This window comes from Rutilus rutilus (assembly GCF_951802725.1).
Source record: "Rutilus rutilus genome assembly, chromosome: 7".
NCBI classification, from domain to species: Eukaryota; Metazoa; Chordata; class Actinopteri; order Cypriniformes; family Leuciscidae; genus Rutilus; species Rutilus rutilus.
This window is the reverse complement of record NC_140221.1, coordinates 4,001,730-4,022,591: the sequence shown is the minus strand read 5'-3', so window position 1 is coordinate 4,022,591 and position 20,862 is coordinate 4,001,730. Positions and strand designations below refer to the sequence as shown.

The 20,862-nt window shown below is 36.5% G+C and overlaps 1 protein-coding gene across 14 annotated transcripts in view; it reads left to right on the top strand.

The window, feature by feature from the left end:
• The window catches only part of ank1a (ankyrin 1, erythrocytic a), a 139,886-nt gene that overhangs the window by 36,560 nt on the left and 82,464 nt on the right, over positions 1 to 20,862 (top strand). For all 14 annotated transcript variants that reach the window (XM_084413708.1, XM_084413707.1, XM_084413706.1 and 11 more), the window contains exon 2: positions 18,433 to 18,525. In XM_084413708.1, coding sequence (XP_084269834.1) covers positions 18,433 to 18,525 — 93 coding nt within the window. The remainder of the gene's footprint in view (positions 1 to 18,432; positions 18,526 to 20,862) is intronic.

Sequence of the window (20,862 nt, the reverse complement as noted above, 5' to 3'; positions counted from 1 at the left end):
TTCATATATGCGCATATATCCTCATATATGTTCTTTCCATGTGGGTACATTCATTAATGAATCAGCAAAAAATACTTAAAGTCCTCCTGTGGTGAAAATCAAGTTTTTAATGTTGTTTATATCATGTCTATGTGGTGTTTTTAATATGCTTTAAGACAAACCATGTGTTAGGGATGGGACGGAAAAATTTCATATCACGAGAATGGTGACCAAAATTATCGTGATTATCAATATTATCACGGTTTTGTTAAAATATAGATGAAGTGTTAAAAAATAACTGATGCTCACACTGAAAACATTTCAACAAGTTTTATATTTGAAAATCAACAAACAACAAATAAAACAAGCAGCTCTATGGCATTTCCTTCCTTATAATGACCGTTGTCAATAACAACGCATTATAACACAGCGCACATCCATGTATCACAATGGCTCTCTCGTTTCATTCAAATACAACTTGCCGTCTTGCGTCTCCATTTTTGACTGTATTGAAAATGAAATCAGAGTTGATTTATTGTTTACAGAGTTTGATAATATTGTTGTGATCATCTTGTCTGGACGATTGTTTTGTACGCTGTAATCGTCCCATCTCTACCATGTGCAAATTCATAAGTCGACAGCATTGCTGATTTTCTCCTTAAAACTGCAGTGAACCAAAGACAGTCTCAAAAACACGCTTTGAAATCGCTGGTGTTTCTGACGTCACAAACTACCTTGTAACCAATCAGATCAACGTGTGATCGTCAACGAGTGGATCTCTGAGCTGAGTGAGTGAGTGGAGGCGGGGCTCATTTGCATATTCATAGAACCGCGTATACTAAATGAGGCAAAGGGTGTCGAGTTACATTCAAGATATTTTAAGGCATGAAGAATTTTTTTTTCAAGGAACATTTTTTTTTTTAAATATGTCATTTTGATGATCACAGATGAGTTTTAAGGGATAAAATGATTGACTACAGGGGGACTTTGAGTGAACTAATCACATAGTGAAATACAGTAAATCTGACTCAATTTCTGTCTGCTTTTAAGATGTTCACATTTCAATTAAGACAAATTTCCATCAAATGGAAGGTCTCAGTAGTCTATTAGTCTAGTAGTCGATTTCTAAGCAAAGTAAAGGTAGTTAACAATACTAAAATAAAAGTTACATAAATTCAAGATAAAAATAGTTAATAAATACATTAGCATAACAATACAATAAATAAATAAATGCAATTTAAAAGCTAAGAAAAAAGATTGCTCAATGGCAAACTTCCATATACAGTGTTAATGCACTAATAACCAACACAACTATTATTGCACAAGTGTATAGGAGCGTGAATTATTATGGTCAGACAGGGAGATATCAGAGTTTATCATAGTTATTGATGTTGGAAAATAACTATTTTTAGTCTGTTTGTGTGTAAACGGATTGATCTAAAGCACTTGCCTGATGGGAGGAGCTTAAACAAGTTATGACGAGAGTGAGTGATTCTCGATGATGTTTTGGCCCTTCTCAAACAGCGAGTCTTACGAAGGTGTTCAAGTGATGGCAGATCAATGCCGACAGTGCTGTTTTTACAACCTGCTGCAGGGCTGTGTTGCTATACCAGGCTTTCACAGCGTTAGTCAAGATGCTCTCTATAGTGAGTCTATAGAAGTTGACCAACAGCTTCTGGGGGACGTAATATATAGCAAAATATCACGCGAGAAAGAGCTGTTTATCTCAAATAGCCTGTCAGCGCGATTGCTAATGTGATGCAACGGTTAATTTTTCTGTTATTTTTTAACCTTTAGAGTAGACATACTATTGTCAATACTGTATGTTTTTGTTGTATCACGCTTTCAAACAAACACAGCGTCTCCGAGGAACACACAGTGGTGCTTCCTGAATGAATCTGCGTTATGAATGAATCAGTTGAATTAAATTATTCAATGACTTAAATTGCTTTAATGACTTCCCACTTGCAGATATTGAAGCTTAATGGAAAAAGGTTATTTCTGACACAGTTTAGAACCTAAAATAATGTGTATGTCCATCAAGTAATCATGATTAATCTCATGATTTTGCAATATAAAAATTATTTTCATATACTAACCTTTATTGTTCTAAGGATATTATTGTAAAAATGACCATTATCAAATTTTAATGTTACAATTATTTGTATGTCGTACACATCTTTTTTATGATTATTCTCCTAAATCTTGAAGGCAATACTGGCATCATGGACATCAAATGCAAGCACTAAAGCAAGTAACTTAATGCAAGTAGATCTAAAGAGGTTTATTCTTGAAATGATCTCAAATATACAGTATATTGTGTTGTAATGTTGAGGTAGATGAACAGTATTCTGCGTGTGTCACAGATTATTGGCATCCCTCTATCATAAAGTTCCATCGCCCATTCTTAGTTACTTAAATGAGCCAAATTAAATATAATTATTACATGATTTGGTTGAATTCCAATGTAGAATGCGGTCTGTTATGTAAGGGTTAATGCCCGACGAGGTGTCCATTGTCAGGTATTAATGGACCAAAGTCCATTAATACCTGACAATGCACCTCGAAGGGCATTAACCCGCTTATACCATGGTCACTTGCCAAATGACACAATTTTAAAACATTACATACAATCGAAATCTAAAGTTTTTACAAACAATAACTTGGTTTCCCTGGTTACGTCTGACGGTTTATTTAGCAACCGGAGATATTTATAGTCCGCTCAGCTCAAACCCTTCAGTTTAGCTAACTTACGAGCCAGAAAGTTAACGGTTTTTTTTTCATGTAAGTTAGGCTTGTCTAGCCATGGGCGTTACACTTTCGGGTTTTTTTACCTATAATTAAAACACACAGGTAGTGTATAACGGCTAACTAGATGTTTGTTTTGATACAATAAATTGTAAACGGATACTTTGCCTGTTGCTATGGTTACTCACAGCTGATGTAGCCAGCGCATTTATTTATTAATTTCGAACGGTAAACAGTCAGTTTCACCAGAACTCCTTTACTAGGTGTCCTCTATCACTTTTTAATGGACACCCTGCAGCCAATCAGAATCGAGTATTCACCCAGACCATGGTATAATTCTTGATAACAGACCGCTGCGAAGTATAACACACCGTTGCCATGAAAAACAGAGCGTTGCTATGGACGCGGAACGGACTATTTTCTTTAGCGGAAGCAATACAATCGTTTTTAAATCAATAAACTCATTTTTAAATCAATATTTTGGGTCAAATTATTTATTTATTTTGTAGGTAGCCATGTAATAAGCGGGATAATGTATAGCGAGGCGGTTGTTATAGCGAATAACAACCCCTTCAGGCTGATTCAGCCTGTCGGGGTTGTTATTCGCTATAACAACCGCCTCGCTATACATTATCCCTTACATAATTCATTAAGATCATAATTCCATGTTTCCTAACAAAGTTTCCAGGGCCTTAAAATACACTGTATTCTGACATGTTTTAATCCAACTAACTACACTAGTAAAGTGCATCTAATGGAAATTGAGCAGAATTGGTCACTCCTAGGATGCAACAGTCACTGACACCAAGAGTGGAAACAATGGACCTTGGAAAGGATGTAATGACTTTAAAGGTTTTAGTCCCCAAAGGCATAAGTGTGTGCGTTATTAATTAGAAAAGGCAGCAATGCATATTGAAGAACAGAAGGAGAAGCTGGCATCTAAGCGCAGTGGATCCTTAAGATATTGGCAGCCATTCAATACACCATTAACAGCCCTGAACATGAGTGAGATGTTGACAGCACACAAATTCTCAGGCACTCATTAGTCAATCTCTGTGACATCAGATAGGCAGTGTACTTGCGTGACTGTTTACTCGTCCAGTGGGTCGTCACGTAGCAGTTCAGTTGGAGATTATGTCATGATTATTATTGTCAATAGAACCCAAAATCAAAATAATGGTTTTTTTTTGGTCACACTGTAGATTAGGGTCCAATTCTCACTATTAACTAACTTAACTATGACTTTTGCCTCAATAAACTCTTAATTACTGCTTATTAATAGTTAGTAAGGTAGTTGTTAAGTTTAGGTAGGAATCAGGATTAAGGGATGTAGAATATGGTCATGCAGAATAAATTAACAGCCAATATCCTAGTAATATGCATGGTAACAAGCAACTAGTTAATAGTGAGAATTGGACCCTAAACTTAAGTGTTACCAAAAATGTTATCTGGCTACCATGCATTTAATCAAGTTGAGTAATTACTGCTAAAGGTAGTTAGGCATAGCCTGGAAATCCAGACCTAAATCTGAAAGATTAATGGTCTGGCATCGACTAATGAAAATCGGCCAGCTCGAGGGGCGGCACCAAGCATGCATTTGAAAATCTCACTGCACGCAATTGGATAACACTACGACCAATCACAACAAGCCCCATACGCTTAGCTACCAGCAGAGCTAACTGGTAGATTAGACTCTTGCCGGATCCGGTCGGCAAAACAGCAAAAACATCCTTCTTGCAAAGGAACGATTCGAGCGCCGTCTTCTGTTCCTCTTTTAGATAAAAAGCCAAGTCTAACTCGTTCATTGTAGCCGTTTCAAACAACTGGTGTTCATCCATAGCCATCTTGCAATGCTTACTAATGACTTCGACGTCACAGCGCTGTCGTCATCTGTTGAGCTCCGCCTATATCAGATAACCCGATGTGATTGGTGCAGCTCAGATACAAGGAGCGCCATCATTACTCGACGCCAGAGTAACTCGCTGAGCAAATTCAACTTGTGCTCTCGCGAGAACTCTGGATTTCCAGGGTAAGTTAGGCATGCAAATGAAAGAGACTTCAACATTTAAAATATACTCTACATCTAAATAATTTGAACAACACTTACTAGGCTGTCTCTTATTAATCTTCAACTTAATATAATATAGTTTTAATTTGATGTTGCATTTGAGAAATAACTGACAGGGGTGACGAATGATGATCCTCACTGTAAATCTGGAGGCTCACATAAGTGCTGATTTATTATTAATTCACAGCTGATCTCACTCACTTCACCTAGACTTTAACACTGTCAGCAGTTCCTCCTTAAAAGCTGACAGCGCTGGTCATCTGAACACAACACTGTCATCTTTAAAGATCTCTGTAATATCTAAAACAGTTTCTCCATAACAAGATAAGCTTAATCCATAAGATTACATAAGATTACACGAAGAGCGTATTGGGACTTTTTCTTTTCTCTTTAATCTGTATCTATGTATTATATGTGTCGACGATAGTTTCAGAGGACAGCTCAATAATGTCTCTAATTGTGCCCTTCTGGAAAGGAAGTGCACTTAGTTGTATTGAACGTGCACTTGTAGTGTACTTTGATTCGATTTCGATTCACAAACTTGCAATCCGATTCGATTTCGATTCGATTCAATATTGATTATATCAGGTACAATACATGGCAAATTTTCTCAAGGAAAACAAATCTCTTCACTAATGCTGTAAACTATGGAAGTCATTTGTAGCCTTCTAGGCTTCATTAGCCTACTATAATATTGAAGGTAAAAATGAACTGATTTGTATACAAACACTTAAATTACCCTTTTATTTATTTTTATAATAATAATAATAATAAATTTAAATGGTGGCTGTCATAAAACTCGCCAGATTTATTCAAACATGCATTAAATATTGAAGAACATTAAAAAATGATAATGAATATGTAATATGGTGCATATATTTAGCAAAATGCTCCTCTCTAGAGTTCATTTTTCTAGCTGACTAATGAGTTTATGGTCACTGTATGGTTTTTCTGAGGTAAATGTGACGTTACAAAACATTGTTTACCAGCTGTTTTACTGACGTCTTTCCACGGTTGAAACACTGATTGAGCGATTCCATGTCACATGATACGGATAAAGATAAGTTGTACTCTATCTTTTAACACACTTTCAGAAGCTCATTCATGTTTATTTCACGCTGTAACTGGTGTTATTAATGCGGAAGAGAAGATCATGTGCTGCTGCTCTGTAAGAAAATGGACGTAATTTGAAATCTGAGACTTTGTTTCATATCAATAGTAACAAAGCACAAAGATTATTGCGATTTATTGGATGGGATGCGCGCTACATGTTCCATTCATTCATCAACTGAAAACAGGATGACTAATCGATTCTTGGGATTTAAAATCGATGTCGGTTCGTAAAAATGAGAATCGATTAAAATCGAGAAATCAATATTTTTTACCCAGCCCTAATTACAAACATATTTAAAGACATGACAAAAAAGTTTGAATAGAAATGACATTCATTATTTTAGTTTACCACACTGTAAAAAATTTGTAACACTCCCAAATCAAAAATTTCAATTGACCGATAACATCTCAATTTTTCAATTGGCCCAAGTGAAAATCTGTACATTTAATTTTAGAATTTACAGAATTTCACTTGGGCCAATTGAAAAATTTAGATGTTATCGGTCAATTGAAATTTTTGATTTGGGAGTGTTACAAATTTTTTACAGTGCACAAATGCTGATCAGTGCATTCAGCAGTAACTTAAGCACACATTTCAACATGAACTCAATCATTTTTCTTAAGACTAAATTATCTGAGCTACTGTATTCTATTCACTGTTAATTCTTTTTTAACTATGTACTTATTTCTTCTATTTTATTTCACCTAATGGTTTCATAGTTCACAGTTCACATTGCAAACTGGCAAAGTCACGTGATTTCAGTTTCGAAACGCTTCGAAATGTCATTATAAAATTACGTTTTATAAATTTGTAGACATTTTTTAATGAAAAGTTTATATTATAAAAAGGAAGAGTTTTAGTTAATAGTTTCTTATTGGCCTGATTAACCAGCTCTTCATAAAGTGAGCCCGGAAAAATAAATAATGGGATTATTTGTTAATTGTATTTAACAGAATTAACGTTAATATTTAACATTTTCAAAACACTTGCAATTAGTTTGTAAAAGGTGTTTTATGCATGTTTTGGGTGAGTTTTCGCTGCATTTACACTGATTTGACCAGCATGTGGCGTGTCGAGCGCTTCGAAAGCAATTGGTTCACAGTGTAATGGAGAGTTCGCAAAGAAACTTTTGTTCAATGATGAAGCAACCAACTGTATTGGGTCTGACTCTAGCTATATATATATTTGTGTGCAAAAAAACCTCAAGGAAATTGGTTAAATAAAAATAAAAAAATGTCCCCTTAAGCTTTATCCATATACTGTACAAAGGTGTGCATCACAGATCACACATAGAGAATCATTGATCACATTGCAGAAACAAATCTTGTTTGATTATGATTCTCCAGCAGTTAAAATAATTTAAGTTAGATAAAGGTGTTTGTCCAATCAGGATTGCCTACTAAAAGAACCAGGTCGGTTACTACAATATCTACAGATCTAAAGTCACGTTCTCTGGCAGAATATATCTGCAGTGTGTGTGTGTGTGTGTGTCTGGTGGGCGAGGTTGCTCACTGAAAGTTGCTGATTGTGTTTTTCAGCATGGGAATCAGATCCTTCTCTCTGCCTGGATAGTGTGTCTTGAACTGCTCGATACATCAGGAAGTAATTCATTCATTGGTATTGTATCATATTTAGGTGTGTACATGGTTTCACACATGTGTGCATGAGTGTCTATGTGATAATGGTCTCAATGGTGACCAGAAAAATGCTGATAAGCATGTATGCAGTTTGTAGTTCACTGCAGTGGTCTAAAATAGCTGCAGTGCACGGGCCATTAATATGCATCAATATGCTCTACAGGAGAGGGTCTATGAACTTCATTCCTACATTACTGTACTGTAGCTGCTTCTGAATCCAGATTATTTCCTTTTTCTACTTGCATTTGGGTCACAGAATTCTGCTGACGTGTTTAAACATGATAAATGTGTTAAACAGAGCATTTTGAAAAAATACCTTTTGAATGCGTACTCCAATATACTGCAGTTTCCAGCTGAAATCAACACTAAAACACCAACAACTTTTCTCATTTGCACACAAATTATGATTACAGGGGCACATTTTTGGTTTGATAAGATGTTTTTGTGGTTCCTTACGTAATATTGTTATGACCTCAAAACACTTGTACCACAAGGCATAATTTGTCATTTTGATGTTTGCATCACATAACCAGTTATATATGTGTGGCTTTTCAGACAGTAAACTTGCTCGCTAGCTCACCTGATGCAGAAGTGCACTACTATTGGTTAGGTTTAGGTGTTTAGTGTAGGTGGTATGTTATTTTTTTTAAGCAACATTCATTGAACAACCTTCATTCATTTTGGAGAAATGTCACCACAGGCACATATTTCCAATGCACATAAGTTGCATATAGTCCCCATCTTGGTACATGTTCAAGTCCACACATGGATGGAGATCTGAAAATGTACTGCATAGAAGAAGGGAGAAAACTAAATGTTTAAGTGAACTAAATGATTGGAGAAGTGCAGCATACAGTACATCACCAGAGAGAGAAGTCTGTCGGAAGATCGAGTTTTGAAATTTAGATCAGGCTGTTTTTAGATTTTATTAGATTAAGATTTTGATTTTAAAAAAGTTAAAGAAATTAATCAATAAGATGCATTTAGAAAAAAGACAGGGCGAAGTTTTATTTCATGACGCCTTTTTCCATGCAAGTTGTTAAAGCTGCAGTCCGCAGTTTTTCCTCTTTGTCGCCATCTCTGTTTGAAATCTGCAATTGCAGTTATTCGCGTAATTATCAACTTTACGTGGGTTGTGCCTCGGCACGGCACAGCGCGGACGAATCCAATGTTTAGAGGAGAACGTGTGTCTGTCAGTCGCCGCCGGTGTGGATTCTGGCATTCACAATCACAGATTCTACTTTTTGGAAGTATGACCAACTTAAGAATTTTCACCAGAAAATTTTCTGAACAAGTAACATCCACTTTTGTTCTGACCAAAAGCATTGCAGTAAATTGTGCTGATTAAATTTAACGATCGCTTACCACATCAGACCGTGCAAATTATACTTCGTTCTCAAATTGTTAATGTTAACAACATCAGCATTGCGTGAAATTTAATGGCCTTCTGATATTTATCCTGGTTTTCGCATGGGCCGGTTGCAGTCTCTTTTTTTCTCCGAAGTCCGAAGTCTTTCGCATTTTACAGTGGGTGAATCTCCAGGTGTCACTGGTGATTGTCGTTTGAACCTTTCTGGATCCGCCATCAAATTGATAAGTTTAATTATATCAAGTGTTGTGAGAAAAGGCTATAAATCTCCGCCTCCAGCATCCTCACACTCATAGCCGACTAGCCGAGACTCTTCTTTATGTGTACAGATGTGACGGAATGACACAAAGAGATGCTCGAATTTCCCACAGAAATCCACCAGTACCACTGGAGTTAAAAACATTATTACAAGCTTACCGTTTAGAATCGAGCTACGGCAAGCGGAGAGTTTTGAACACTGGCTGGTTATGTACTCGCTCAAACATTTATTTTGGATAATTTTTAACCCAAAAAAACTACGGACTGCAGCTTTAAGAACACAGTAATAATTCATGTTTGCAAAACTGTTTAGTTGATGTCAAAACTGCTGCAGTGCAATGTACTTTTTTTGGAGTGATGTGTTGCATTTCTATGCATTTCTATCCTATTTAGACGGTAAAAAAGGTTTTTGCTGGTATGGAAAAGTGAATATGTGTGTGTGTTGCATGCGTAATCTGGGGAGGGAATAACTGTAAGAGGAGAACAGCTGATGGATGGGCTTTAGGACGGCTAGAAATGCTCTTCATATACAGCAAGGTCAAAAGAACTGCAAGAGAATGCTTAGAAAGAGATGTGTTTGGCTGAATACTGTTATTCAGAGAAAAATCATTTGCATTATTAATATGCTAGTATCATTGTCTGTGTTGCTGTTTATCTTGAATACAATGTACAATAAGGCCTCTTTTGTTAAAGGCACAGATTTTTGGATCAAAATATCCAAAAACCACTAGAACAATGTTATACATTTTGTTGATTTGTTGTAGTTATCCCATTACCCCATTATCCCATAAAATCCAGAGAAATAAGCAGTTTTAACCAGGAAACGTTTCGCCTATCATTAGGCGCGTTTTCATTACAGATTTGCGCAAAACTTTTGCGCTTTTTTTTCTAAATGCCGACAAAAAACTATTGTGAAATGACGCCGTTTCCATTAACCGATGTTATGCGACTAAAACATGCGACTATTTTTCCTCTCGCGAGTCATTCCAAAAATCATGGCAACGGATGTCGGTAGGTTTATGTATATCTCAGCCACCGCACTGCCCATTATTATTAATCAATGGAGACGTATGTGTGTTATCCAATCATTAATGGTAAGGAAAGACCCTTATACTCGAGAGCGGCACATATGAGGTGTTTCTGGGTGTTTCTCCCTCATATCTGCTTCGAGGTCTTGATTGTGGCATTTCTTTGAGGTTTAGAATCCATTATTCCTGTAATTCTTTTGTCTTTTATGAATTTAATAAAGAGCTCTGTCTCGTATTCTGTCCAAACACACCGCGTCATCTACGTCAGGTGACCTGTAAATGTTTCCATTGCAGTTTTGCGAAATATTTCTTTTTCGAATTGCCTGAAGAACCTCCTCATGCGAGCGTAAAAACGTTTTTGCGATAAATGGGAGTTTTTGCGAAATTGACGTGTTTCCATTGGGCGTATTTTCAATTCGCAATTTCGATTTGCGCAGTTTGAAGGGTAATGGAACCGCGGCTAATGACATCATACCCGCGTTACCCTCGATTTCCAACACCAAAGACGATTTAACATATTATGTGTTTTATTAGACACGTGAGCGACTGTTTTGGATACATTCATCGACAGAAAACTAATCATTGTTATAAAGCTCAACACAGTTTGTTTAAATCTCGTTTTCTTGATTTACTGCGAGTACCATGTTTTACCATGCCTAATATCGGTCCATCTCACTGCAGTGTGCAACAAGTGTCTCATACTCATACACATACACATGACCGGAACAAGCAGAAACGGCGTCTGCGGGAAAATAAAAGCTCCACTGCTCTCGAGCCGCGTGTCGCGCTCGTCTCTCATTAGCAATCGCTCCAGCGACCTCGTACCGCTCCAGCGGCTCTCATAACATTAATAAATCTGTCATACATTACCGCTCATCCATGAGAGTCCCGTCGTATTCTCCACCGGCTGTAGAGGTGAAGACAACAACTCCCATGATCCCACGAAATCAAGGCGTCATCAAGCTACGCCTTTGTTTTGAATAAACGACCTCTAGTGGCGACCTCTAGTGGCGAAAAATTACATAGTGTGCCTTTAACATTAGTTCATATTAATTAACATGGACTAAAAGCAATATATTTGAACAACGTTTTAATAGTCTTTGTCAATGTTACTTAATAAAAATACAATTTTCATTGTTTATATATTGACTAGTGTTAAAAATCCAACTTTTAATTTGAAAAATGCATTAGGAAATGTATATGCTCAAGTATAAGCACATTTCATAAATGAATCAAAAACATTAAATTAGACATTCAGACGTGTAGAAATGGGCAGTTATGAAAATGATTAAGTGTTAAATCAAATTACCAATTTTTATTTTTTTTTGGCACACATTCACAATGTCATCATGAATAAAAAAATTCACAGTTTATAGTGACAGATTTTAATATGTATTATAGTGCATGTCATGTCAAACACTTCATATGGATTAAGTGTAACTGTAATATCAAACTGTAATATGGAGTTGTTCAGCAGTATATTCAAAAACATTTCTAAAATGTGTGTGTACAATGTGTGTCTGTGAATTTAAATGAAAGAGAGAGAGAGTGTATGCGTGTGAGAGAGAGCGAGATTGCTAAGGCTCAAGAGCTAGCACAAAAGAGCTAGTCTCAAAGGCAATTATGATGCTCTGACATGAATAATACCCAGGCCTCTCATGCTAAAAGGGAAGGAAAGATGAAAATAGGCTCTGAAAATCTGTGCATTTGGTTCTTTGTTACTGTCTATTCTTCTGCCAATGTTTTATCATGCTAATGCAGCGCCTGATAAAAATAGTTTGGGAAAGACGGGCTTCCCTCACGAGCGCTCGACCGGGGTGTCGGGGAGGCCTCTGGAAGTCACTGATAAACCATAAACAACTGCAGGAAATTCCTCTCGTCCTCTGTCAGCAACTCTGTTTTTTCTTCAAACAGAACCATCTGCTCCGATTATGCAGCTAATTCTGTCTAAACACTTTCTTTTTATAGAAATCATATAGTAAGCCATATATATTCTTCACATGGATAGTTATTGTTTGTCTGAGATTGTCCTACGTAATATGATAATAATAAGTGGTGCTTCACATCTAACTTAAAAGTTTCCTGTGTAAAAATATATATATAGTGTGTATATGTTTGAAAGAAGTCTCTTCTGTTCACCATGGCTGCATTTATTTAATTAAAAATGCTTTAAAAACAGTAATATTGTGAAATATTATTACAGTTTAAAAATAACTGTTTTAATTTAATTTAAAATGTAATTTATTAATGTAATGACAAAGCTACATTTTCAGCTTCACTGCTTAACGGTTTTGTGGAAATGGTGATACTTTTCCCCCCCCAGGATTTTTTGATTAATTGAAAGTTCAAAGAACAACATTATTTAAAATAGAGATTTTTTTGTAACATTATAAATGCCTTTACTGTCACTTCTGTTTAATTGAATGCATCCTTAATAAAAAGTATTACATTTCTTTCAAAATCTTACTGACTCCAACATTCTGAGTGGTAGTTTATATATTAGTTTTAATTTTTGTTTTAGGACTTGTAAAGAATAAGTAAAAAAATATAAAAATAACACTTGCATTGCTGACATTGACATTTCTGTCCAAAAAGAAGAGCTACAGCAGAAGTGTACAATGTATAATACAATGCTTGTCATTGCAAAATAAAGTAATTCACATCCATTCATTTAATTTTCATTGCATGCATGGTCTTGGCACTTTCATCCAAAATGAGATGAAAGCAAATGACTAAAATAAGTGCATACCTGTTACTAAGGCAGGTACTTAAGAATGCAAGCCAATGCTGTTATGAAATGACCTTACCTTAACGTACCTTAAAGAGATATTTCTACCTGATGTGACGCATTAAACATTTGCTTTGTTGGTATAAATGAACGTGTTTAGGTGGATTCTTGGTGGATTTTTTACTTGAATAAAAGCAGTTCATTTAGATGTTACCATCAGTGTAAAGTAATCTCATAATGTTTTAAAGTTTGAATATCTAAAGGCAGATGGGAACGGTTTTCCCTTCTTCTCTCTGTTTGTGAGCTTGCTGTGCCTCGGCACTGTTTGCTGATGCAGTGAGTCTGCAAGGACCTGGCAGCTTCCACTACTGAATTATTCATCAGGGAGAAATCCGTTGAGCCCCTCCCCCATCATCTTATTATAAGCTCTCTCACTAGTATTCACTCTGCGAAAAATGTACAGAAGGCACAAATCTCTACTGTACCTTCTCTTAAACATACAATATAAGGAACTTCATAATACTATATATAAGATTCATTTTCTGCTGTGGTAAATTACACTCTAAAAAAAAATTGGAGTTACATTTACATTTTTAACCCAATGTTTGGGTTTGTCCATATTTGACCCAAAGTTGGGTTAAAACAACACATGATTTTTAAAGTGTGCCATTCACATGTAGAGACTACTCTAAATATTTCTTAAAGTCCCTCTATAGTCACATTTTATCCCTTAAAACTCATCTTTGATCACCAAAATGACATATTTAAACGGTTTTCCTTGAAAAAAAAAATTCTTCATGCCTTAAAATAGCTTGAATTTAACTCGACACCCTTGCCTCATTTAGTATAATCGGTTCTATGAATATGCAAATGAGCCCCGCCTCCACTCACTCACACAGCTCAGAGGTCCACTCGTTGACGATCACGCGTTGATCTGATTGGTTACAAGGCAGTTTGTGACGTCAGAAACACCAGCCATTTCAAAGCGTGTTTTTGAGACTGTCTTTGGTTCACTGCATATTCAGCAATGCTGTCGACTTATGAATTTGCACATGGTTTGTCTTAAAACACCCCATAGACATATAAACAACATTTAAAAACTTGGTTTTCACCACAGAGGGTCTTGAATGTTGCTGATAAAAATGACAGGATTTAAACAACATAATTATGATAGAGTGTTTCAGATACAGATCCATGAATATGTAAGACTGAACGGTAGAGTAGAATGACACATTTCTATTGTACAAACCTGTCATGCCACCGTTATGCATGGCGCAGCGCTATATCAGGTGATTAGTGTACAGAACCGCATTGGGGAAATGATTTATGAAGTCTGTGTTTCAGTGATACTGGCAGTCCATAAGAGAAAGAGGGCTATTGTTACTGTTCTCTGCAGAACAGGTGTTGCTGACTCCGTTTCTCTCTCCTAAAATAGCTCACATGATGGTTATAGTCCCTGTCTGGACTCCGGACAGAACGTTTTTTTATTTCTAAAAATATGAATTTTCATGATTTAATGGTGACCTTTTTTTCTCTCTCTCTCTCCTGTCACAGCAGAGACAACTAAAAGTAATCCATGTGTCAGGTGAATTTCCAAAGAGTGTAAATCCTGCAGCCTTTTAATGCTGTGAACATCAGTTTGAACATCAGATATGTCCGATACTTCTGACTCAACTAGAACAGAATAAAAGATAAAAATGATTTTATCTCACAATTCTCACTTTTTTCTCACGATTCCGATTTTTTTATAGAAATTGCGAGATGTAAACTTTATAATTATTCAGACTTTAAAACATGCAATTGCGAGTTTATATCTCACAATTCGTACTTTTTTCTCACAATCTCAATCTCACAATTAATTTTTTTCTCAAAATTGTTAGATATTAACTCACAATTGCAAGTTAAGTCCAAATTGTGAGATGAAATACTTTGGGGCTACCTGGATTTTGAGATATTAAAACTGCCTGGAGAAATTGGATCTTCATAGCTTTGATAAAGCAATGCTAAGGACAAACATTATGTTTTTTTTACTGAGTAATTGAAGGAGTAATCAAATGTAGAAAATGCCCTTACTCATGCCATACTTTTTGTATTCTACACAGTATTTGAATGAAAAACCCGCCCCCTCCTTTATTGCACCTCATCATCACCAGCTTGAACACTCATGTTCTGTTCTCTCGTTGACCTTATCAGCTGACTGTGACTGTCCTTAGCTACAGTCTGCAGCGTAAGAGATTTTGTGTATTTCGAGTGACTTCTGTTGGGAAACTTGTTGTGTGTGAGTGTGTTATTGTGTGATATTGTGCATATTGTGTGATAGGCGAGGGATGGTGGCGTGCGTCAGCAGGTGAACATATTGTTCCTAAAAGTTATGAATGTGTCATAGAATGCAGCTTTAGGCTCAGCAGAAATTAAACATGCACTTTTTGAGTGGTTAAAGGCAGTAGAAACATCAACATACTCTCAAAAGGAAATGTCACTCTATACCTAATTCTTTTCACATACCCCATAGTGTCACTCTGGTCTGTTATAACTAAACAGTTAAGCCCCTTTCACACAGAGATTCCGGAAAATACACGGATAATGTGTCTCGGGATAGTTTGATTTTGGTTCATTCACACTGCCACTGCCAGTGATTTTCCGGAATCTGTGAGTGCGTTCACACACATCCCGTAAAGATCCCGTAAAGACACGTGCCGTCAGGATGTGTTGTAGAAAGGCCAGTCTAATCTTCCGCTACCGCTCTCTCCATTGTAGCCGTGCACTTGGTGGATGTTTTTACGCAGCGTCTTAAGTTTACTAATGATCTGCGCTTTCGATCTCGAGAAACCACGCTTGAGCATTTTTTTCCGGATTCGGTCGGATTCGGATTCGGAACGATCTCAGCTTCAGCGTGGATAGTAATGAGCTCCTGGTCTCGGCTTCATTCCAGTTTGCAGACATTTTTTCGTTCTTTCTTGTTGATGACGAACACAAACTTTCTTCTAAGAGCAACAAAACATCCCTTACGGCATTGGGGACTGATCCCTGCAATGTTACTAGGTCCCCATCCCGGCATCAATCCCAGGATGTGTTTGCATTCACACAAAAGGCACTCTAGCAATTTTACGGCAATTTCCCGGGATCAACGCGCTGTGTGAAAGGGGCTTTAGTTTACCAAAAAAAATTGTTTTTGTTATGTACTCGCCTGATTTTATGGTGTTTTTGGTGCTACTGGGATCATTTGTGGCTGAAATGACTTCCATGTTTTGCATCATTCAAACATGAAGTTTGCTTGACAGAATGTTTCAAACTGAGGTTAAGACTCGAACATTTGCTGGTGCAAGGAAAAAAGTGAATACACCAACGTTTCTGTTATAAGACTGAGAATATGTATGCTTTTATTTATTACCCTGGCATTACCATTGTTCTACAATATATTGAATAACTATGACGTTGACTTCAGTCAGATTCTGACTGACCTGGGCCTGAGTACTATTAACCCTTAGAAAACCACATTTGACCTAAAATACCTACCAATACTCATGAGATCGCGTTGGGTAAATCAATTACACAAGTGCTTGTCAACGTTTCAGTATCTCACTGGTAATATGTAATATATATACTTTTAGATGGCATCTTTATAATTCTATCATAATTCCAGTTTGCTTTATAGTTGGAAGTAGGGGTGTAACGGTACATGTACTCGTCCCGAACCTTCATGGTACGGACGTCACGGTTCGGTGCATACAGTCAGACGACAAATACGGTCAGACACAGGCGATGCACACTTCAATCCAGGAGGGGGCGTGCGCGGTAATGCAACGCTGTTTGCTAACCACCATAGCAGGAAAAAGAACGAGTTGATCCATGCACCAACCCAGAACAATGCTGCGTCTCAATTCGCCTACTTATACTACGCCCTAAAAGTATGTACTCTTTTTGTGAAGAAAAAGTTGATACTTTGAGGGTGTAGCAAAAGAGTATTCAAGCTTCGGGACACACTATCACATCGTACAATTGTGTCTTTAACGGTTGCTCTCTGTCACAGTAAACTTGCCTGTCAATCATCTTGTTAAAATCCTCCACATTTTATTTCCTAGCATATCTGAGAGAAATGCAGAAGCACGTTGATCTGCAGTCGCGGGTCTTTCATGCGGAGACTCTCCTCATATTAATCCATAATGATGCATAGAAAACTTAATGGCCAAACGGATCTTTATAAAAGTCCACATTGTCATTGCAGATGAAATATAACACAGATAACGCTAGAGCTTGCTAGTAGCCTATACATTGAGTTTTGATTATTTTTTCTCGTGGAAGTCTTACTACAGTCCAGTGATGACATTTTTGGGACTTTAGCTTATTCACCTTATCCCCCAGAGTTAGATAAATCCATACCCTTCTCATCTGTGTGTGTAAATCACTCCACAGAAGTAGCAGTGCTTTGTCTTCTGAGAATATAGTTCCCAGTATGTATACGGTTAGAAGATGGCTGTGTCTCATGTGACCTTGTTATTTGTACACGCTGTGACTATACAAATCACAACATGTAAATAGGAAAATGTTGGCGTTATTTTGTCACTTATTGGGCGCAGTATGCTAGCTGGAGCCGTTTACCTCCAGTCTTTGTGCTAAGCTAGGCTAGCGGTGGGTGCGTCAGACAGAGTTACGGCACGCATGGAGATGAGAAGGGTATGTATGGACTTATCTAACTCTAGGGGATACGGTGAATAAGCTAAAGTCCCAAAAAGTCTGCCTGTTCCTTTAAGTAGGCTCTGATGTAGATGGCTCTTTTTCTCCTTCTCGCTCATTTTTCCGTGATTTCTTGAAAAAGCGAAATATTGAACTTTGTGCATCCATGCTAATGAACTCTTATGCGCATTGCGCATCAACACGTTAATCAAACCAATACATTTGAAAACTTGACAATTGGTCAATCTATCAATTAGAGTAACACATCAACAATTTCTTAATTTTTTATTTCTTGCAGTCAGGAATCGGGAGTATCGAACCGTGACCCGTAAACCGAGGTACGTACCGAACCATGACTTCTGTGGTCCGTTACACCCCTAGTAGGAAGATGATTATAGTATATATTCCCATAGGGGGAAAACACAAATGAGATCTCAGCTGTCTTCCTTGAAAGGAATTGTGTGGGGAAAAAAGTTGATACTTCAATGAGACCAAACTGAGAACTGCATTTGAATTATCGAATTATCCTCTGAACCACCAATTTCCCCCTGGATTTGTTTGTGCCTTTTTGTCCTCCTGCACTTTCCTCTCATTCTGCCTCTCTTTTTCATGTTTGTCTGCCTTTTCTCGTTATGTGAACTGACTAATTCAAGCGTAGGCTCTTTTTTTTTTAAATTCATGTTAAGATATAGTTGGGACTCTTTTCTCTCTTTTCTCCAGCTCTGTGTCTCTCTGTCGCTCTCTCTGTATCTGTCTCTCGCTCTCTGTTTTTACCTCAAGAGTGTGAAGATTTAATGGCTTCTTGTGTTTATGTCGTGTGTCCTTTTAGGCCCACGTCGTTCATCGCTGGCTAATCGATCAGGACAATAGTGTGAGCTCTGAGCTGCCGGATGGCCAGGGAGTGTGGCACTATGAGGAAACAGTAAATATCTGCAACATATATCTAAATTTTTATTCTCATATTTATCTATATATATATACATATACATATACATATTGTATATGGCGTTATCTGTCACTAGATATGCTTCTGTCATTGTTGTTAGTGTTTTTTTGGTGTAGTGGTTCTAATTTCATCCGCATTTTTTTCTTGTGAATTTGATTTTAGCACCATAAAGTTTTTATGTAACATTCAGTTTAACAAACTCTGGTTTTATTTGAGAGTTTCGTATTACTGTTTGGTGTTAGACTGGCTTTTTATTTAAGTAAGGGTAGATGTGGTCGTGGTCTAGACAAGTTTTTTGTTGGTTTATTTGTTTATCTGTTTTCAGTTTCACCTGTAGTTGTTTTCTGAGATTTTTGTGGTTGCGTTCAGATTTTGAGTTCTGTTTTTGTGATGTGTGGATTATTTTTGCGTTTATTAGTGTACTCACACAGCATATAAAAAGAGTCCACGGGCAAAAAAAATTAAATAAATACCAATACATCACGTTAGTTACATAAACTACATAATGGGTAAAATACAATAAGGCTTAAAGTAAAATGAACCTATTTTACCTGTGGGTTCTTAAGTGTACTTTTCACATGTTTTGATGTGTTACTCACAAACACTTTATCATGTGAACACATTTATATCCAGACACCTATGCATGCACTGACGTGTGTTGATATTCACATTATCCACATCTTTCCATGTTGTGCAGTGAGAGCTGAATCTGAGTGGTGAGTGAGGTTCAGTTGGTTTCATCTGTGTTTTGTTTCACATCTGTGCTTGTGGTGTGTGTTCATGTGCTGTGATAGTGCTCATTTCATAGTATGTGTGTTGTGTTGTGGATTTGATGTTTAGTGTAGTGTTAGTGTTTCTGTTTACGCAATGCTTTGACTATCTTTGACTCAGGTAAGTCTCCAGTTTTTATTTATTGATCTGAATTAAAGACAGATTTCCAAGTCATCTGCTTATCATAGTTCTGAATAATTTTAGAATAGTTTGTAAAACAGTTGTGGCCATGAGCTCGAGGATGTAGAGAGTGGGGTAAGGTGTGTCACTGTGGGTAAGCTGTGTCACAGCACATTTGTGCAAAGATGCACAATTTGTTGTCAAGTAACTGCACATTCACAAATGCCTGTGACTGAGATAAGCACGAGAAAAGTTATACGATTTTTTATTTTTTATGTCAAAGTCATTTTTCTACAATTAAGGTAAAATTAATGTCACAGCAAATGTAACAAATTGTTTGTTATCCACTTGTTTATTTTTGAAAAAAAAATGGTGAAATACTATTAGAATTAGAGTTACAGTTAGTGTTAGAGATAGTTTCACTACATTCAAATATTTCGAATATAAAACTTTTTCTTACTGTAAATGTGAATAATGTGCCGCAAAAGAAGACTGGGATGTGTTATATTTTTTCAATTAATTTTAATTAGTATTATTTGAAATGTGAATGGTTTATATATTCTCCATTCAAACATGGCTGCATGTTATTGATACTTTATTCTAATTTCAGTTGATAACAGACATCCTGAAACATATTTAGGTGTGGCACATCTTACCCCAAAAAGTAGCACATCTTACTCCACTGTCCCCTATATTAAAAGCCCTAAATTATCTATCCAAACAAGCACAATACATAATATGTAAAGGAATATGACACTTTTTTAAGATGCTGAAAGATGTCTACACTGGAAGTCAGCCACACACAGAGATGCAACAGCACGGGGTCATGCCCATTATTATCAACAAATCTGTTCTCACTGCAAGTGAAGTGATAGGATGCACCAGGGTAGATGAGACATAACATTTCTGTTAGATTGTTTTTTAATCAACATCAAAGATTACTGGATAAAATGTATATGAATGAATGATGTGAAGCGTATATCTTCCTGTAACTGGTCATCATTACTTTAAAGTATTAAAAATTGTACAAATTGCCATTTTAAAAGTACAAATATTCCATGCAGTATGCATGCATAAAACATAATAATAATAAATAATATTTAAAATAGTTGGATGGCATCTTCTCAAAAGTGCTTCAAGTCAACTACATGCTTGCAGTTGATGGATTGATTGATTGATTTTGCAAGTTATTTTAGTTGCAGTTATCATTTGGGTGAGTTAATTGCTATGAATTACAGTTATTTTAAGCCTTTATTAAAATACCTTATGACTGATACATCAAAGGTAGTTTCTGGCCTTCTAAATTAAAGTTCATATTTCATTTTCTTACCATATTTCTAACCACTGTTTTAGCAATTATTGTGTATTATGTGTAAAAATTCCACCAAATGCCATGCAATAAATAAATATACATAAAGTAGG